The sequence below is a fragment of the Rhinolophus ferrumequinum genome, chromosome 20, assembly GCF_004115265.2.
Source record: "Rhinolophus ferrumequinum isolate MPI-CBG mRhiFer1 chromosome 20, mRhiFer1_v1.p, whole genome shotgun sequence".
Classification (NCBI taxonomy): Eukaryota; Metazoa; Chordata; class Mammalia; order Chiroptera; family Rhinolophidae; genus Rhinolophus; species Rhinolophus ferrumequinum.
In genome coordinates, this window is record NC_046303.1 from 8,113,890 (window position 1) to 8,135,550 (window position 21,661).

The 21,661-nt window shown below is 39.4% G+C and overlaps 1 protein-coding gene across 2 annotated transcripts in view; it reads right to left on the reverse strand.

Annotated features, from left to right (window-relative positions):
• Positions 1–16,760, reverse strand: part of ANLN (anillin, actin binding protein) — a 47,785-nt gene extending 31,025 nt beyond the window's left edge. Inside the window, exons 1-7 of one of the 2 annotated variants that reach the window (XM_033088823.1) lie at positions 16,522–16,760; positions 10,534–10,687; positions 8,299–8,604; positions 4,144–4,520; positions 2,792–3,017; positions 713–903; positions 326–433 (exon numbers count right to left, since the gene is read on the reverse strand). In XM_033088823.1, coding sequence (XP_032944714.1) covers positions 326–433; positions 713–903; positions 2,792–3,017; positions 4,144–4,520; positions 8,299–8,604; positions 10,534–10,687; positions 16,522–16,539 — 1,380 coding nt within the window. In that variant the 5' untranslated portion in view covers positions 16,540–16,760. The remainder of the gene's footprint in view (positions 1–325; positions 434–712; positions 904–2,791; positions 3,018–4,143; positions 4,521–8,298; positions 8,605–10,533; positions 10,688–16,521) is intronic. The other variant, XM_033088822.1, reaches the window with a different exon arrangement.
• Positions 16,761–21,661: the final 4,901 nt, after the last annotated feature.

Below are 21,661 nucleotides of genomic sequence, written 5' to 3' on the forward strand. Positions count from 1 at the left end.
AGTTGATTGTGATAACCATTTTAGAACCAGCATCTAAGTAGAATGTTAAAAGAAATCTGAAATCAATTGAATGATGAGAATAATATTTTTAAATTTCCTTTTTAAGTACGTCATTAGTGAATTTCGTAAAGACTTCCGCCAAATGGGAAAATACCACAAAAGAAAAGCAGAGTTGGCATAAACATTTAAGGAGGTTATAAATGCAAAGTGACATAGTTAACTGGAATAAGAAAGTATGGAAAGAATTATTTTACAATACAGAACCACGAGTTAGATCCCAGCCCTACTTTGGTACTAAGTTCACTTTTCTATTTGTTTATGTTACCTGTTTGGTTTCTAGTTGTTTGCTTTTTGAGTTTTCGCCTTTTTCTGCACTCCATAAATTGCCCTTGTCAAATCGGCCACGAAGACATGCTAGTTCTTTTTCACGTTCCTAAAACCATCAAAAGCTCTATTTTACACAAGAGTCAAGAGTATGTTGAAGAATAATAACCAAACACTACTAAATTTGCTTGCCTTCAGTTTTAAGATTAAAAAAATTCACAGTACACATGGAATACAGGACAATAATATTTCTAATTTGAAATAAGTGATACAGAAAATGAAGAGGTTATTTATGTCATTCAAAAAGACTGGCATGCAAATACACAATTTGACCTCTGTAGATTCTATGCTGAGACCACGCAATGGATGTTAAAAGCAGAAGCCATACCTGCTTGAGCCGCTGGGCTACATGGCTAGTCAACGAAGATGTGTTTTGCTTGAATAATCTTTCTTGGATGGCCTTTGTATTTGGAGTGATAATGGGGGTTTTATGGGGTGTGTTACGAGCTGGACTTTCTTTGCTGTGCTCTTGACAACGCTCTCCAAAGCGTTCTAGGAAAGACTTAATTCCTGCTCCTCCTACAGAAAACACACACATTTTTGGAAGCTATTCAGAATAAGTAACAATTATGATTTCTATGGAAAAAGTTCTAAAATCCAATATGGCTCCAAAATACTTTGATTCTCCTAGGAATATTCACTCAGAAAATAAACAATATGAAAATAGTTCAAAATTGAAAAAAAAATTATCATACTATTTAATTCTATGCCCTAAAATTTAATTACAGGATTGAGCTCGTTAAAAGCAACTTTTTTAAGGTAAAGTGAAAGGACAGTGGGGATTAGAAAACCCTTTAAGTTATCAGAACCTAAATGATTAGAAGTTGACTGTGTATTAATAATATTCCCTAATCACCAAGTGACCTGGCCATAACCCAATTTACTTATATTTCTACAGCCCAATTTATTTTATGTTGCTTTTAAGAAGTCTAACATATGAAAAGCCAGGAATTAAACTTTTTATCTCTCTCAAAAATAAAAATTAGGGATTATTCACTTTACCAAAGGATGTCTTGATTTTAACAAGTCTTAAAACATAACTCATTTAAAATAGTATGGGGTACATTTAAAATAGAACAAATAGGATAGATATCACCTCCATCATGTATGAAAGGAGGTTTCTTAATATCATTAATTGGCAAACATTTTCCTATAAAGAGCCGGAGAATAAATATTTTGGGCTTTGCAGGCTCTATGGCCATTGTTGCAACTACTCAACTCTGCACTGAAGTATGAAAGCAGCCATGGACAACAAAATGGGCGTGGCTGTGTTCCAGTAAAACTTTATTTTCAAAAACAGGTGAAGGGCAGAATTTTACCCATGGCCATAGTTTCAAGACTCCACATGTCACTTATTACCACTTCATGCCATATCTCAAGCGAGGGTCCGTTAATACAAAGAAACGTAAATTAAATATTTCTGAGGCCCTTTTCATGTATTCTGGATATACACAGTAGCCAAGAATAATAAAAAGAATGCTTCCTATTTATGCCCTCTTATCTATGACCCAAGTCTTTAGAAAATTAGGAGTAACTAACCCTATGGCATGTTGGGATTCTGCTATTGTTTCCACTTCTCATTTTGGCTCATCTAGAAACTGACTGCTGGTTTCTGCTTACCCCATAACTAATGGATTCCCCATTCTCATCTCTCTGTTCGCTTCTGTTTTATGATAAACTATAGTTTCTAGAGAGACTGTATTTTCAAGAAGTTAAAATTTAGAATTTAAAGTCTTTTCAAAATTGATTGCAATGAAAAAGGATATAGTTCAAAGTGAACATTACCATATTTTTGAGTCCTGCATTTCTCAACCAACAGCATGTGGGGTATACCATCAGGTATAAGTCACCCCAAGATAAATGTGGACTTCCTGGAGCGTCAGTTTACTACAGTAGGTAATTCTGAATTTTCATCTGCACACACTCACACGCGATATGCACACATATAAATATAATTGGGGTGGAGTCATCTATACACACATTCACTTCCATTTGTTACTAGGGGTGTCTTCACAGTGAGGTCTGAGAAGCACTGTTCTGTACACTTGGTTACAATTATGTGTGTTTCTCCATTATGCCCTTAAAATGTGACTTCCAGTTGTATGTGCTTGGTCGGCATCAAAAAGTATAGAAGAAAGTATCTCGTACAGTCATTCCAGAAGAAAGCATGTTTAAACTATTAAAAGGTAATAGGTTAAATACTTTGACCAGTAACGGGGTTAGGCTACACTAATGAATATTCATTCAACCAATTAAAGCTGAATTTAAAGAAGTCTCATTTGACCCATTCAGGCATTTGCCCCAGCAAACCAACACTGTACATTCCCAACTGGATATTTAAAGGGCTGAGAATAGACACCCCAAAAAATAGTGAGTGGTAACTTTAGATTTTTAAAAAATACATAACCTGGTGTTGTAGATTTGTCTTTAGATTGAGAATGCAGACAAATTTCTCTACTTAATTCTTCTTTGGGCCGAACTGTCTGGGATACGGTTGACTTCCCAATTGGTTTTGACACCTCTGTTTTCAGAGAACTAACCGGAGTTTTTCGAAGTACCTCAGGACTTTGTACCTCACCATTTTTAGCATCAGTGATGGATACAGACGATTTGACTGGGGAAGAAGTAGCTTTCTGAAACATGATAATACTCAGGGTAAATAAGATTCACAATTTCTAAAGATAGTCCTATAACAAAACAACTCAAATCCTATTTGCTTGGTAGCCTTTATGTAAACTCATGAAGAAAGCTTGCTGCTCTCTAATAGATCAAACCAATGTGAAAGGTGTGAAAAAAAATCAACTTAGCAAATGTGATTATTCAAATTATAATATGTGATTTGGTCTGCCTAATATATTGATGGCTCATTGAATAAGAGGGATAGGGTTATTCACTGATTTAAAAAACAATTTCTTTCATATTATTGCACTAGTACCTTTATAAATTTTAACTGTGTTAGACCAAATTACACATTTTTTTGTATTTTAATTAAGTCAGTATTAACAAAATCAAATAATGTACTTGATGGCTAATTATACAAAGTATTAAGTACTTACTATGTGCCAAGCACTATGCTAAGTGCTGTATGCACATTATCTCATTTCATCCTCCCCGTAACCCTTTCTTTCCCGTTTTACAAAGGGGAAAATAAGGGTTTGCGAGATTAAGTAGCTTGTCCAAAGCCACACTTCTAATTATGTGGTGGGGCTGGGACCGAATGTAGGTCTAATTCCAAAACTTAGCCCTACACTTAAAGACAATGCTCAGGAACACAACATTTTTTCTCTGTTTTGGTTTTTTAAGATGGTTTTTATAAACTGTTGAGGTAGTATATGCGTGAGGTAATCTTTCAAACATTTGAAAAGGATAAAAGGATACACAGTGAAAGTACACATCCACCCTTGACACTTGCCACCTGGAGGTAACTATAGCTACTAGTTTTCAGAAGTATTTGAGATCTTGTATTGATACACATACGTAAAACATTTTAATGGGGAAAGTAATTCTCAGTGTTCTCCCCCATTTCATATTATATATACTTTGGAACTGCATTCAACTAGTGTTAATTTAGTTAACTGCTAATTTATCTTGGGACAGGGGACCGCATTTATGACTTTTCCTTTCTATGAACCCAATATTCTAAAGATACCTATAAACACTATGGATATGTTATAAAATTCAGACCTTCACATAAATTGACATTATCACACCTAACAACAAAAGAAAAGGTTTCCAAACACCAAAGTTGGATTTACTTACCGCAGAGCTGAGAAGTGTAGCCTGAACCAGAGCTGCCCCCTCACTGGAGGATGGGGCTTTCTTCAAAGAGGCAGCGCGGTCCCTTTGGGAACAGCCTGTGGCTTCCGGCTCAACACTGCGGCTATTGATGCTAGCAGATGCTCCACTGGCAGAGGAAAATTTGGATAAACAAGTGGTACCAGGCCGTCCCTGTGCAGTGTTCTGCTTTGCTGCGGAGTGGTTTACATCATCTTCCCAGGAGCAAATGGTTGCAGCAAGGTTGGCCAGACGGCCCCTCCTCCCAAGTGGAGTTGCTGAGGCCTCTGACGGTTTGGAAGGGGAGGCAGCCTTTTCCTCTGGCGGCACTGCTGCCATGAATGAGCTTTCGGGGACATCATCTGAAAAGGACATCATCAGAAAAAAAGATAACACCCATGCTCAAGAGATGCATGTATGTATAAATACCAGGATCACGCCTTTCAGAATTTTTCAGTGAGGTTGATAGGTTTAACTAGTACAAGTTCTCCCATGCATCAAACTATCACGCTGCTTAAATTTGACAGTATATACTCTGCACAATTTAAGGTTATATGTTCCATGGGAACTTTTGCTTTCAAAAATGGATTAGCCCAGTGCCATATAACAGAACTTTCTGCAATGATGGAGATGTTCTGTATCGATGCTGTCCAGTACAGCATGCTGTCCACACATGTGGCTAGTGAGCACTTGAAGTGTGCACAGGGCAACTAAGGAACTTAGTTTCACTCGTTTTAATTCATTCAAGTATTTAAAGCTACATAAACCTAGTGATTATGGTAGTGGCGAACACAGGGTTAGACCAAAACGGTTTTTCCGCCGTTACTTCATTTGGAAATAAACCTCAAATAAGTAATACTTCACTTATGAAGGATCTAGGCCTGTACACATAAAGTGTGTGCGTGTGTTTGTGTGTATATGTGTGTGTGTGTGTATGTATATATATATATATATATATATATATATATATATATATATATCAAAGGTCATGGCACTGTTTTCTTCCACAAATTCCGTCAGTGGAAGAGGCACCCCTCCTCTGTCCAAGGCTTATACCGCTGACTGAAGTTTCAATTCTTCTGCTCCAACACTCCTCAGGGACCTTCTCCAAATAACTCCTTCTACCTCTCCACAGACTTTTTTCTCTGTACATAATATGCTCAAGTCCCCGTCATCTTAAAAGCAGAAACAAACTTCCTCCTATCAACAGACACCCCCTTTGTAGCTACTGTCCCTCTTGCCCTGCACAATATTCACTCACCACTCAACTCACTTCAACCCGCCTCCTGCCCAGACCACTGCCCGGAAGTTGCTTTTGCTACTGTCACTAGGTGCCAGGACACACGCTGCAGGCCCTGGACTGCCATCTGTGACATCATTCTCCACTAGCTCTGTCTCTGTGGCCCATCCTTCCTGGTCACCTCTACCAACTACCTCCTTTTGGCTATCCCCCAGGCACCACAGATAACACACCTGATGTTGCAATTGCAACTAACTGGTTCCTCCTCATTGTGGCCTCTTCCTCTTTCTCCCTTATCCTCTGCCATCTTGCCATCATGTCCTCCAGGCTCCTTCTCCTAAATCTCTCAAATCCAGCCTCTCCTCTCCACTTCACAGGTCTTTATCATTTTTTGCGTCTGGGTTATAACGTTAGCCTGCTACCTGGTCTGTCAGTTTCGAAGCCCTGCACTACTCAATCCTGCCTCGATTCTAATGCTGGAGTGGCCTTTCCAGAACACCTGCCTGCTTGACCTCTCCCAGCGCCTCCCAGTCACCCTGGTTAACTTCCAAAGGCTGCGGGCCCTGCAGCTTTCTTCCAATTTATCTCGTGTTTTTCTACCACATGCACCGTATATCAGAATACTGACTTTATCCCCACACTGTGTTCACGGTATCTGTGCTTTGTATACATTCTGTGGCTTCTGCTGAGAGTATCTCCAACGTCTGAAGCCAGCTGCCCCTCCAAGTCCAGAAGCATCGCCCCTGCGTCCCCCAGAAAATCCTCCTGATGGCCACCTGCCCTATGATACCCTCCTGCATACCTCTAGCATGTCTTCTAAGCGGATGCCAGTTGTTACCATGTTTTAGGAATGGGCTTAACAGAGCTCTTGTATTCTCTGTCAGAAAGAAAGGCTTCAGATAAACGATACCTCAGTGGAAATCCTGCAACATGTAACTGGCTCACGCCTACTACAGCCCTGTTTAGCAGTCACTAAACCATTCATTACAAACCCTTCTGTCACAGGGCTCAGTGCTTAAAATTAGGCAGTCTAAATAATGCCTTCATGAGATTTCTTTTCAAGGCTGAGGTAGGTATTTGTTAACATTTGCTACAAATGCTTTAAGCTCTAGAATATCTAGGGTCTTGGCTGTTGTTTTGATCGTGCACATTAAAGCACAACCCTCTTTCTTTTTTTTAAGGAAATCTGCATTCCGTTGCCCACAGGTATTTCCTACAAAACAGAAAGGGCATCTTTCTATTCAGGCACATTTAGTAGTTAGCCTCTTCGGGCAAGATGAAAAGGCATGGCTAGCTCTGCACAATACTAAAATAAATATGTATAATTGACAACATGGAACATCCGCACTGAATATCATGCCCAAAAAACACCAGGCCAAGGCAGGGCCAGCAAGAGGTGAACCCGAGAGTCAAACTACTAGGGTTTGAATTTTAGCTGCTGACCATGGGCAGCTTTTTAGCCTCACTGAACCCAGTTTCCTCTTCTGTAACACGAAGAAGAGTGTGATGTATCTCATGAGTTTGTTATAAGAATTAAATGCTATACTATATTAGAAGGAAAAAATATTTAGAATGCCCAGCGCTTTACACAGTAAATGTTTGCTCTTGAGGTTGTTGCCACTGCCAGAAAGGATAATCTTAAATGTTTTACAGTCCAGTACTTATCAAAATTTCTGTTAAATTGATATTTATGGAAGACTGCCTGAAGTATATGTAGTTCCCATTTCTTCAGATCACTTGGTCTCAATTCTGGCTGTGCAACAGAATTATCTGTAGCTTTAAAAAAAAAAAAAAAAGACAAAGCAGGCTCCAGGGCTGCCTCGCATTCCTGAGGGCCCAGGGCAGTGGTTGGAATGATTCTGATACACAGGAGCCAGGTTCCGAAAGCAAAAGCTTGAGCAGCGCTTCCTGGGGAAGGCCCAGGCCCCCCTGAGCTGGGCACCTGCACTGCGCTGGCTCATGTTGGAACTGCTCTTCCTGATCTGAGCCTGGAGCCAGGCCACTGCCCGCCTTCAGAAATCTTCTCTGCTTATGAGCTCGCACAAAATCATCTTGGAGAACACAGGGAAGAAAGTTCTCTCGGGGCTTAGTGCCAATGATGGTTGTGCTTTTGGCTTATAAACATTAGTCACGTCACTGTAGTGTTTCCCCTCTTTCCATTGGCTGCTAGGAAGTTCAGAACCCTCTCTAACAAGTGAGGAGGGACTTAAGGCCTGGATTTAAAATAAACTAAATTTACCCTTGACTTTGTTTCTCCTTCCCTTCACCTTAATTTCCTTATTTTTCTTGTTTTGTAATGTAGGTAATTTTTTATAAGAAATCTCAAGGCTATTTTTATAACAAGGTAGGAGATAAATAAAATTTATCACAGAACAAATAACCCTGTCGCATGACAGTTAATCTGCTGTCAGGCCCCCCATCTGATTAGGGGCCCATGAAAGGCAACAATCAGGTCTCTTCATCTGTCTCCAGCACCTTAGCTGAGTAACGTGCTTTGTAGGTGCTCAGTAAGTGTTCTGTCTCCTATTAAACAGCCCTGCATACTTTAGTCACCTATTTAATTAGTGAATCCATGAAATAGGATTTCTTGAATTAAAGCCGAAGGTCAGCTAATAATACCAAGAGTGTGGTTTCTTCTCTTCTGTTTGCCTTTGCAAATATAAGATAATTCCGTTACAAAGTCAGGGTTTTGCGAACTACTCTAAGAACCTCATCATTGCCTACTTCAGTAAGAACAACCAACAGGTACACAAGCCATCTGCAAGTGACCGATGCTCAGGCTATAGATACAATAAAAGCATCTACCTTTCAGGAGTTAACTGATAAACAAAATGTTCAGCATACCAAATTGAACCTTACTGAAAGACATATAAGGGCCATGCCATCCACGCAATGTATACCTGTCACGTCACTGTTATCCCAGTGGCGCCGCTGTGCTGCCAGTTTTTGCATTCGTGTTTTGACTGATGAGGCTGCAGCCGCTTCCCCTCTTGAATTCTGCCCTCTTGGCATGGATGGCGCGTCAGCCACGGGATCACAGGCTGGAGCGGAAGCCAGCGGCTGTGCCTGAGTGGACACAGGACTTGGAGAACGATGTTTTGCAGAAGCTGACTGAACCGGCTGTTCATTTTCCAAGTTAGAAACTTCTATTTCAGTGTTGTCAGAACAACGTTTTTTTGATGGTGATGGTTTCGTACAAGATTTCTCTAGATTATAAAGGGGAAAAAAAATCAAAATTCCGTATTTCTCATAGTATGAAAAACTTGTTGTAGGGACTCAACCAATGAATAAAATATCATGTTTCTCTAATCCTTGAAATGATTTTACTTACAACATGAAATACGTAAAATTCTACTTTCTTTCTGTAACTTAGAAACCTGATAGGAGAGATTTCTTTTTAAGACAACGAACTTATGGTTTAAAACACCTGAATGAAAATAGATTCAAATAACATTCTCAAAATATATGCACAATACACAGTCTTAACAGGAAATTAAAATTGCACACACCTACAATAAGCAAATGTTCTAGGGGGTGCTACAGATCATACAACCCAACTGCCTCATTTTAAGAGAAGAAAAATCAAGCCTGGAGAAATTTGGTTACCTGCCTACAGTGATACAGCTGAGCTAAGGGTAGAAACCAGGCTTTCTGTTTTCAAAACAATCCTTTATGGACAATAATAAGCAAAGGTAGAAAGAAAGGCATCTGGCTAGAGGCTTAGGAGAGAGGCAGGGAACCAAAAAAGTGACTGACTTATCTGGCCCGTACCAAACAAATTCACCAGCACAAGTGTTGAACAACATGTCACATTTTAAACTTCCATGAACACCTACAAAATAAATTTTGAAGTCCTAAAATAAAGAGGAGCTATCCAAATATAAGGCATATGATTTCTACCCAGGAATGAGTTTTAATATAGCTCCTGGGAAAATTAATATTTTTAAAAAGAATGTAAATTCCTTAAGAGGTCCGTTTCATTGGTGGTCTAACCATGTATTCTGGTCCCGGCAGTGACCAAAGTTGTATTAGTGAGAAGTCACGGTTGCCCTCATCGACATCAATCTAATTAAATATACATGACATTTCCTAATCTTCTGTGATTTATCTATTTTCCATGAACTTATCTCATTGTGTTTTGAAAGTGTTTCTATTTTAAGATGCAATACCACCTAGAAATATAGAATTCTTTAAGTTTACATAAGTTCTTATGTAAAACAGTAAATGCCTCCATTTAAGCATCACACCGTAGTACCAACCACTGGTTTTCAAGTACATAGATACTCACTATTTGATTGTATAAACCTGTCACAGTGAAAACAGAAGATCCTGGACTGGGGCCAGGCCTCTATTTTCCTGGCTGAATACCACACATATAACTTTCCGTCCCTCACTTCAAAATGTATAAATATACAAAAGTAAATTATCATTCTATGGTTAGCTTCCAAAATCATTATAAGCCAGCCCCATGCCCTCATCACTGATTTTGCCTTCTATAATACTCTTTTTTCTATCTGTATTTTAAAATTATACTAAGGAAAAGTATTATGTCCAGACTACCCCACACTCTAGGAAAAGACTAAGACAGCTGGCTGGGATGCCAGGATTTAGGAAAGAATAAGATAGGTTTCTGAGTGTGAGTGTGTGTATGTGTGTGTTTAATTTCACCAGTCCTGTGTAACAACCTAAACTCTGTGCTTAACCATAGAGTTGGTTTAGCAGACAATGAAAAAGCTCATTTAATTCAACGAGTTGCCGGTCTGTCTGCCTTTCGTTGCCCAGTTTATGCCAGAGATACATCTGAACTTGGTGGTCAGCTATTCTGGCATTGTTGGGGTAGATAAACTCCATCCCGCTGTCAGTGTAAGTGTTCCCCCGCTCCTTTATGGTTCTTCCCTTGGGGATTTTAAGAATAATTTTGGATTAGGGAAACTAGTTCAACCAATTAATTTGAAATATTTGTTAAAAGAAACTCTGCTCTGGTCCAATAGGCTCTAGAAGAGGGGGCTGATCTTTCCCCCAGAGGCTGTTACACTTGTCTCCCTAAGACCTTGGATCTTCTACTTACACAGTAAAATGTTTGGGGCTCCTCTCCTTTAAAAAAATGCAAATTTTGCTTTTCCTCACAGTCTTACCTTCACCAGCAGATAGGGGTTGCTGGTTACTCGCTTCTGAAAGCGGCTCTCTGGCTCGTTTAGCGTGAGCCGCAGACCTTGCTGCTGCCGTGGGCCTCTCAGCCATCTTCTTCTGAAGATTCTCTCGCCTGGCACGGGTTCGCTCCAGCAGTTTCTACACATATATTTAAAACACCATTTAGTCAAAGGTTCACAAAACTTCAACTGTTTTCTAAAAACCACCAATTGCCAAGTAGGGTAATAGTTAAATACATTTCAGAAGTGAAATCCTAAGTAATTTAAGTAAAGATTCACCAAATGAGCATTCCGATGTCAAAATCATTGCAGATGTAATATGAACACTAAAAGGGGAATAAAATGCGGATATACTTAGCTGTAGAAGACTTTAAATGGCCACAATTTTTTTTTCTGTCTCCCTCAAAAGATAGAATCTATTTCCACACCCCTGAATTAGGCTGGCCTTATGATTTATTTTGACCATCAAATTGTGACAGAAGTGATACTGTGTGACTTCTAATCACAAGCCTCATGGTCTTGCATTTTCTAGTCTCCGTCTCTTAGAACACTGCCACCACGTGAAGAAGCCCAGGGTAAGCCAGCTGGAGACACACGGCTCAGCTGACAGTCAGCATGGCCCACCAGACATATGCGTAAGGCCATTTTAGGCCATCCAGTCCCAGATCATTTGCCAGGTCACTGCAGATTCCTGCCCCACCCCTGGGGAGACCAACAGAACAGCCCAGATGAGCCTAACACAAATTGCTGACCCACTGAATCACGAGAAATAACATGGTCATTGTTTTAAGCACTAAGGTAAGTGGGCAGAATAATGGTCCCCCAAAGATATTCATATCCTAATCCCCTGACCCTATGAATGGGTTAGGTTACCTTGTAAGATAAAAGGAAGTTTACTGGTGTGATTAAGTTAAGAATCTGGAGATGGAGAGACCATCCTGGATGATCTGGACCAATGTAATCACAATGGCCCTTATCAGAGAAAAGAGAGGGAGGAAAGTCAGAGTCAGAGAAGTTGTGACAACGGAAGCAGAGGTCAGAGTGATGTCATTGGTGACTGTGCAGATGGATGAAGGGGCCACAGGCCACCAAACGCAGGTGGTCTCCAGAAGCTGGAAAAGGCGAGGAAATAGATTCTCTCCTACAGCCTCCAGAAGGAACACAATGCTGCCGACACCCTGACTTTAACCAGTGAAATCCATCAGACTTCTGGCCTACAGAAGATAATAAATATGGGTGATTTTAAGCCATTAAGTTTGTGGTAGTTTGTTACAGCAGCAAAATGAATACAGCCACCAAGATTTGGGGTGGTGGTAAACAGCAAGAGATAACTGACATACTCATCCTTAGAAAACATATGACTCTTCCTAAGAGGAAAAAAACCTATACAATTTTGTCTTGTTTAATTAAATATCGATATAAAATAAAAGTTTAAGTTGAAATCTTAGCCATTCCATAATATCATAATGTTTATCAATACTCTTTTTCTTACCCTGAACAACTGAAGCTCCTATTTGAGTCAGTGTGCTAAAAACAAACACAAGACCCTATAAAACAATTCATTCTCTTTCAAATGTTCACAACTATAGGAGGTGAGCAGATTACCGGTGTAGCTTAGATACTGCAAACACAGATTCAGTGCTTAGCAGACTAAGAAATTAAACTGCCTGACCTTTTTAATTCCTTAATTAAAAAATGGAATAACATTTTTAAAAATTTTCTGAGTATGCAAAAAATGTGTGAGCTACATTTCGAAGGCAAAACTCTCTCCTCTTCTTAGGGATGATTTATAATTTAAAGCTCATTGAAAGGAGTGACTCTAAATCTAAATGCTATGTCACTGAAAGGGTAATTTATGAACCAACTGCCTTCCAAACACAAGACCTTTATTCACCCTTTAGTCTTCCACAATCTCAAAAGTGAAATTCATACATGTCTGACAATTTTCCCCATGATAAAATGTATCACTCCCCAGATATAAATCTAGCCTAATTATATTCATTCAAGGACATGCCCACATTCCATTCTGGTCAGTTAGAATATGTGTGAGTCAGTATATCTTCAGTAACTATGAGCAATTGGTCACAACAAAAGAATGTGGTTTTGCCATTCAAACTTACACAAGTGTTCTATTGTCTACATTAGATCCCCAAAATTTCAAGATTAAAAAAAAAATTAAAGTAGATAAGCAAAAAAATTTCCCTAATCTGTAAAATAAAACTAATAAGCACCAAAGAGTATTAATTTAAGTGAAATGATGTACATAAAGTACATAAACTCAACAGCTCAATAAATTTAAGTCACCCTTCCTTATAACAGTGTATCAGGAATTTAAGGGTTCTTTTGTTTATACAGTATATTCTTTCAAATATCACACCTCCTTCTTCATAGTAGAGCCATAAAAAAAAACAAAGCACTGCAATAACTAACATAATCGGGAAACAAGATATTCCATATGGGTGAATCTAAGATAACTTAAGTTTACAGTCCCTAAGCAATTTGCTGCCACACACGCCTCAAATCATTTCTGACAAAATTTGCTCTAGGACGTATTACTGATTTCCCTGCCTTCTTAAACAGCGTACACTCAATATAAATTAACTTATTTTCAAGGTGTTCTACGTCCTTCTTTCCTAGGTCAATACAGAGATTTAATTCTGGAAAACAAGAGAAACCCCATTCAAAACAGTAGCAGCATGTTTGTTTAGTTATTTGTATCACAAGAAAAGATGCTTTCCAAAGCATTTTAATTGTGGCCTTTTCTCTTTTAAGGTTCCTACATCGGAATTTCTGACTTGGCACACCTCGCTCTGGCCTTCCCTAGGCTCATCTGGGACTGGCATGACCACCACCCCTAAGCAGATCTGCAAACTCAGAGGTTAACACCAATGTTATCAGTAGTCAAGTTTATGGTTTGAAATCCCCTAAAAAAGTACAACAATTACTAATATAAATCACTTAATATAGAGTACTTCCAGTGTGTGCACACACTAACTCATTTCCCTTTCAAAACCTTATTTGGTAGGTTCTGTTTTTACTACTGTGTTACAGATAAAGAAATCCAGGCACAGGTTAAATAACAAGCCATAGTTCACATCACTACGAAGTGTCAAGTTGGGATTCAAACCCAGGCTCAAGTCTGGGCTCTCAAACACTTGGCCATAAATTGTCTTTCAACTAAATCCAACTGCTCTTTTTAAGAACTTATTGGCAGTGACCTAAGTTCATATCTTTTTTAACGTTTTCAGCCTATAGATCAGATCAGAATAATAAACACATGCCTTCACTGCTTGTTCAACCCTGAATTGAGATGGATTCATTCTTTCTGGATGGTCTATGAAGAACTTTAGATAGACACTGCCCTGTGGACCCTGTCTACATCCTGATTCAAACAAACTGCAAAAGCATGAGACACTTAGGGAAATCCGAACATTGACAGAATATTTGATATTAAGGAACGGTTGTTAATTTTGTTGGTGATTAATTTTACTATGATTACATTTTAAGTCCTTAGCACTTACTCATAGTGATAAATACTGAAGTATTTATGTATGAAATTACATGATCTCTAGGATTTTGCTTCCAAATAATTCAGTGGGAATGATTAGACGGGGGATACAGTGCAACAATACGGCCATGTGTTGCTGGGTGATGGATGCATGAACGATTACTATATTTGTGTAATTTGAAATTTTCCACAATAAAAAAATTTGCTAAAATGTCCTAACAGTTAGTGTTGAATGTAACTATTTGTAAAATAATTTGCACTGAATGACTCTCTTCTATATTAATTCTGCAGAATGTTATGGGATGTGCTTGAGGTTAGGGAAACATCTCTGAATGGAAAAGAACAGACCTACCTTCATGAAGCTCACGTTCTGTCACGAAACGAACACAAGTGAGCTGAGTACTGTGAAGACGAAGGGAGTACTCCCTCTGACGAAGGGAGGTCAAACTGTGAGCAAGAGGTTAAATCAGTTTGCCAGGCAGAGGAGGCAGGGAGAGGAAGAGTGTGCCAGACAGCACGCGTGACAGCAGGGAGAACCAATGCAGTCTTGTCTAAGGAAAAAAGTTTAAGGTGGTTGCAGCCTTCGTCATCCAGAGTCACCAAAAGAATTAAGCCCTAGTGCTCCGACATTAATGTAATGAATTAAAGTCTCTCCTCTGCTTGTAGGATAGCATGGGAAAATTGAGAAAATTGTCTCTCAAATAATTTCCTGTGTTCTAGGGTTCTTATAAGAAACTGGCTGAGAAAGTCATTTTAACTGACTTTTCAGACAAGGCACTGTGCCGGTTCATTTCACTGTGCAAAAATGTTATGAATGCTACAATTAAGAACCTAGTGGTTGGAACCAATTCAAATAGTTCATTCATTACCAATTAAGGAAAAGATGTGAAAGCTATTTATTCCAACTGCAACGGACATAACTTTTCATAATATAAATCATACCTATTAAACCATACATATTTCTGAATACACTCTAAAATGAAAGGTTTCTTTCAAATAAAGTTTCTTTCAACTGAGATTTGTACTAGCTTCAGAATGACATTTTTAAGTAAAATAAAGTACAATTTTCAGCCAAGTTTAAAATGCTTTGTTCCTGTTATTTACTCAGGAGAATAAAAAGAATATTGAGAACACACAGAGCTAATGTTTTAAAATATCCTATTCTAAGTTACTAACATATGTAAAAAATATCCTTTTCAACTTCAATTTAAGTGAAAAATACATGGTGCGTGACCAGCTTTATTCTTTAAATCTAATACAAAAATGTGTTCTGGCTTTTTCTGTTCAAATCTTTAAAAGTAAGGTGAACAAATTGATGTGTTCCCCCAAGATGGTTGAGAATTTGAAAAATAAATACTGTTGTGTGTGAATACAAGTAAATGCTAATTGCTGAAACTTTTACTATCTTAGACTTAGGGAATTGTAACTACATTTCCAACAACAAAAAAAGTATTACTATTCTCCATAGACTTTAAGTTTTTAAATCTAGTATAGAGACATTTTTAGGTCCACTTCTCAAAAACTCAAAAAACAACAGTTTGAAACTTGCACAACAACCTAAAGAGGAACTGTCTTGGAAAAAAGGGGGAGTAGACAACCGACAACACAAAACTCCCGAACATGTCTCCAGATGCTCTCAACAAGAAGTCCAAGTTGGAGAAATGCTGGATACAGTAACTATGTAATGAATCCATATTCAATTTGCAAAGAACAAAAGATGAGTTAAATGTTGCTGTCATGGACCGCTCCATACACACACTCACAAAGGTTTCTTTCTTTCCTCCAGTTTTTTAAATCGCGGGCTAATAACTTTGGTTAGTACCTATTCAGCCAGCACTGTTTTCTTTCAATTAAAGTGTCAATCCCAAGTACGAAACTTCTTTCCCGGCGAGCTGAAGGAACTATTATGGACTTTACAGGCATGGATGCAATGGTTTCAGGCACCGGCATATTTTGCTGTCATTTCGTGAACAGCATCCTTCAGCGCACACCGCTCCTCTGCGGGCCGCACGAATCCCATCCCGCAAACCACATTCCATCCCACTGCCAGGCGGCGGCTGCACACACCCCAGTGAGTCAGTCGGGAACCTGACTCCACCCTGCAAGGTATCCCCGCTTTTACTTCCAGCAGGACCTGTTCCGTCCGGCCTCAGCCTCACTCTCAGGGGGACAGGGCTCTGTCCCAGGGGGCGTTACAATAACCGGGGCTGACAGGTTTTTCACTACCGCCTTTCAGGACAGACTCAAAACTTTCCTCCCAGAGCTCCGTCCCAGGAAAAGCCGGCCGGGCCGCAGGGCAGGGCGCACCCGCGACCCTCTCCCGGCGTCCGCAGCCGGCCCCCCGCACGCACGCTCTGCGCACGCGCGCGCACGCGCTCACCGCCGGGGGTGCCCCGAGGTTGACAGAAGGTAGGAAGAGAAGTTGGGGGCCGAGAGGAGACATGGCCGGCTGCAAGTTCTCTCACCTCCGTAAACGGGTCCATCGCCCCCGGCTTCGCGTGTCGGTTTCGAGACGACGGAAACGGTGGTTCAAATTCAGAAAAAGAAAAGAAGTGAGTGCTGGCTGAGTGTGTCACTTGGAGAAAACAAGGAGTCCGGAGCAGGGAAACTCTCCCCACCTACTGTCCTCTTGCCCTCAGCCTCCAGTGTCAGAGCCGGCTTCCAGCAGCCGTTCAAATTTGAATTTCAGCGCCGGGAGCCGCGCGCATGCGTGCGGGGCGGGGCGGGGCGGGGCGCGCGTTTCCCCGCCCCCCGCGCCCGGTCGCGCGGCCTCGCCCAGCGGGGAGGTTCCCATGGGCGGACCTTCTTCTCCGGCGGGAGACGCGGTGCTCCCGGCACTTCAACCGCCTCCTGGCCCGAAGCCCCACCCCCCAACGCCCGCACACCGCACCCTGTTCAAACCGGTCCCTTTGCACCTGCCGACCTAGGGCGTTGCGCCTCCCTCCATTCCGAGGTATAGGATTGAGAGCCCCTGGTTTGAAATCCCCGTGGCCCATTGGCCCTGCGCAGCGTTGTCTCCGCCCACCCCCCTGCACCCTAAGGGGCGCTGAAGGCGTGGCCCTCGTCAGAGGCTGGTCACCTGGGCCCCCGGAGACTGCGGGCCGATGACCAGTACCCCGCCTCGGGCGCAGGAGGCCTTTCTCCTGGGGAAAATGAGGCTAACAACAGACTTGGTGAAGAGTTGGTATCCCAGACTCCTGGCGCGCTTCCCATTTTAAATCCTGTCCGACTGCGTGCAGGGGTAGAGCTGGAAGGATTCTGAGAAGTGACCCACTCACGTCTGAGAGAAAGGAGTCATTGAGACGTTAGGTAACCGGTCCGGGAGAAATGAAAATCCCATTCTCAGCTCCTGGTTCGCTTCCCACCTCTGGATCGAGCTGTGTCGCATGATAATTCTTGATAGATGACTCAGATTTGCAAAATACGTTACATACGGATGGTTTCAGATTCATTTCCCACTTAGCTAGTCCGTGCTAGGGCTTGTAAACAGGACAGTTCATGACTTGTTCACCTGCAAAGTAACGTCAGTAGATGAGAGTGACTGCCCAACCGCTGAAGAAACCAAAACTCCCTCCCCAGTAAGAGGGTGCATTATATTTAATAACGTTTCCATCTTAGCAGTCAGTAAACATTAAAAAAGTATTTCTCCCATAATATCTCTCATGGGAATTTTGATGCTGTAGGTTGCAATGAAAAGAATTCGCAGTGTGGGATGGGAAGAAATGGGGGTTTCCGCTCCACCAGGACCCTGTGACCTTAAACTTTGGGCCAATCACTTAACCCACTGTTTTTTTTTTTAAAATCTTTTGGGGGAGTCATGAATGCCTTTGAAAACGCAGTTAAAACTGACCCTCTACCTAGAAAAACGCTCATTCAATCATAAAGTAACATAGGATTTCATGAAGTTGATGGTCACAAGGTTAAGAACCTCCGATGTAGGCTCTTTGGATTTTATTCTACTCATCTGTAAAACAGGAATAATCAATTGCCCTGCCTTCCTCAGAGTTGGAAGGATCAGATGAAAAAATTGAGGGAGATCCAAAAATACTCTATAATAAGTAATAAGGCACTATTTGTTTGGTGAATCGAGCTATTAAATTTAGCTCAAAATATGCCACTTATGAACCAAAGAGAAAAGATGCTTGAAATTTTCTCAGGTGCTAGACAGGAAAGGGATGTGTATATTGGCGGGAGAGGGTGTGTTTTAAACAACATTGAAAAATGAGTCATTAGAAAGTTTTGTAGCCTTATGCCTTCTGGCTTTGGCCTCTGTGAGCCTTAGATTCTTTATACCATGTTTTCCCGAAAGTAAGACCTAGTTGGACAATCAGCTGTAATGCGTCTTTTGGAGCAAAAATGAATATGACCGGGTCTTATAAAATAAAAGACCCGATATTATATTATATCTATATTATATTATATTATATCATATCATATCATATCATATCATATCATATCATATTATATTATATTAGACCTGCTCTTATAGTAAAATAAGACCTGGTCTTATATTATTTTTTGCTCCAAAAGACACATTAGAGCTGATTGTCCGGCTAGGTCTTATTTTCGGGGAAACACAGTAACTCGATTCTAATCCAGACTAAAAGAGGTAAAGTACGTAGCACAACATAACTACTCAAAACATTTTGTTTGTCTTTCTTCACATCTTTGGTCTTTATCCAAATGGTGATGATGACAGCAACTAGCACAACAATGGCTACAGGTGTTTGTTAAACAACTACTACGTGCCAGAAACTCTCCAGGAGTACTGCAGTTGTCTCTTAACATGCCTCCTATTTCCATTTTTACCCTCTGGTAGTTCATTTCTTCAGTTTATAAGCCAGAATTACTTTTCTCCCTTTAAAAATTGTGTTATAAAATATTTCATTTAAAAAAATGTAGTGAATAAAACAGATAACCATATACCCACCACCTAGTTTAAAATATATATATAATCTTACTGTTGAAGTCTCCTGGTGACCTTCGTTAATCCCGTTCACCTTCCACTCCTGGGAGTAAAACTATCCAGATTTTCATGTTTATCATTCCCATGACACATATGTACTTTTATTACATCTACTTATATATCCATAACAACATAGTGTTTTACATAAATTTTATTTTCACTGTATATATCTGTCTGCAATTTTTTTTGTTCAATATTCTCTTTATGGGATTCATCCTCACTAACAGCTATAGCGGCCTTTCATTCATTTTCACTGCTGTATTCTATTGTATGAATATACTTGTGATTTATGTATCCATTATCCTGTTAATGGACATTTAGCTCATTTCCAATTTTTCATTCCAAAGATCCCATGATGCCATGAATAACTAACTTTATATCTCCTTTGCAGACGTGTAAAACTTTCTCTTAAAGTAATACACATCATAATTAGAGGGTCATTTCAATGAATATATTTCAGTATTATTGCTAGATACTAAAAATAAATTGCTCTTCAAAACAATCGTAACAATTTACACTCTGACCAGCAGTATATAAATGAGTGTGCCTGCTACCCCAGTGTCTCCCTAATACTTGGATACGTTGGATTTTGCTGTTCTTGTTTGTATGCATTTTTCCTATTGCTCACGACAATGGACATTATTTCATGTGTTTATTGGCCTTTCAGTTTTCCTTGTCTGTGAATTTCAATTCCATATTCTTTGCCCATTTTCCATGTGATTATTTGTCTTTTTCTTATTGATTCTTAGACTTTTTGTTTACTATTTTCAGGGAAAATTGCATTTTTTTGTTTCTGGACTTGCAAATATCTTTTCCTAGTTAATGGTTTGTCTTTTTGCTTTAGGATGTCTTGAATGTACAGAGATGTTTAATATTAATGTAATTAAATGTATGTATATTTTCCTTTAGGGTTTATGCTTTTTATGTCTCAAGAAATCCTTCCCTACCCTAAAATTTTAAAGGTGTTCTCCCATATTGTCTTCTAAATATTTTAAAGTGTGGGTTTTCATGGTTTTGTCTTTAAATTACCTGGATTGATTTTGTTTTTTATTTGGATAACCACATGTCTTAGCAGCAGTTATTTAATTGTCCATCCTGTCTCTGTAATGTCACTTTTGTAATAGATCAACTCTTCATGTATCTGTAGGTCTGTTTTGTAGCTCTTTATTCTATGCTACTGATCTGTCTGTTCCTCCCCCAATATTGAGCTGCCATAATTATAAGTGGTGATGTATGGTAGAGCATATGAAAAATTGACTTGGCTAATTTTGTCCCCTTGTTCTCCCATATAAACTTGAGGATCAGATTGTCGAGCTCCACAATGGAAAAAAAATCCTCTTGAGATTTTTAATTGAAACATTGAATTTGTCACATAATTTGGAGATAATTGACAATTTGTGATATCAAGACTTTCCATTCATGAATATATTTATCTTTATTAATTTAGGTCTACTTTAATACCTTCCAAAAATGTTTATACTGTACTTTCATAAAGATCTTTAAACGCTTTAATTCCTATGTATCTTTTTTGTTGTTGCTATTTTTATAAATAGTATCTTTCTAATTATGTTTTGAAACTACCAATTACTAGTATATAGGAACATAATTGATTATTGAAAACCTATGAACTATCTTATTAGTTTTAGCCATTTATTTATAGAGAAGGATCTTTTTAAAATGTAAATTATGCAGTGTCAGCTGCTTGTTTAAAGCCAGCTTATGTCTTCCATTGCAATTAGAGTACTATCCAAATTATTTATCATATCTACAAGGTCATATGTGACTTAGACCCTGCCTGTCTTTCCTAATATCCTCTGAATATCATAATACTCTCCCTCTTTTTCTTTTTTTCACTAGGTTCCAGCCTCATAGGCTTTAAATACACTTTACATTAAAGAAAAAGGCCTTTGATTTATAATTTCCACATTGGGGAGAAAGAAGAAAAAAAAGGATTTTTTAAAAACTGAATGACTGAATGAAAGAAAAATAGAGGGAGTGAACTCATATCCTACGTTCCCTGAACTCCACAGAACCCACCCGCTCCGACCTCGCTGCCCCAGGCCACGAAGCTGCACGGGGCGAGGCATTTACTCGGCGAACAAGCTCTGGCACAAAGGAAAGCAAATTAACCTGACAGCATATGAGGCAACGAAAACAGGTTAAAAATCATATATTATATTTATAATAAAATAGTCTTAATCCTTATCAATTAAAAAAAAAAAATAACAACAACAACAAAAAAAACTAAATTCCTTCCTACCTCAGTAACTTTACTGGTTCCTGCACAATGTCTGTCTCCTCATTAGTTGGGTCTAAGCTCAAATTCGCTACCTCCTCAAAGAAGACTTCCCTGATTGGGTAGCCACACCCCTCCTCTCTGTCCCCCTGTCACTTTTTATCCTATTGCTCTGACTGATTTTATTCATTGCATTTACCACTTATGTGGAATTATTTCAGTTCTGTATTTTTGTTTATTGTCTACCTTTCCTACTAGAGTGTAAGCTGTGGAATGGCAGGGAATTTTCTTGTTTATAGCTGTAACCCAGTATGTGAATTCAATAGGTATCTGTTGAATGAATTAATGTAAGGTAACTATTATTACTATTTTAGAGATAGAGAAACTGAGATACAAGGAGGCT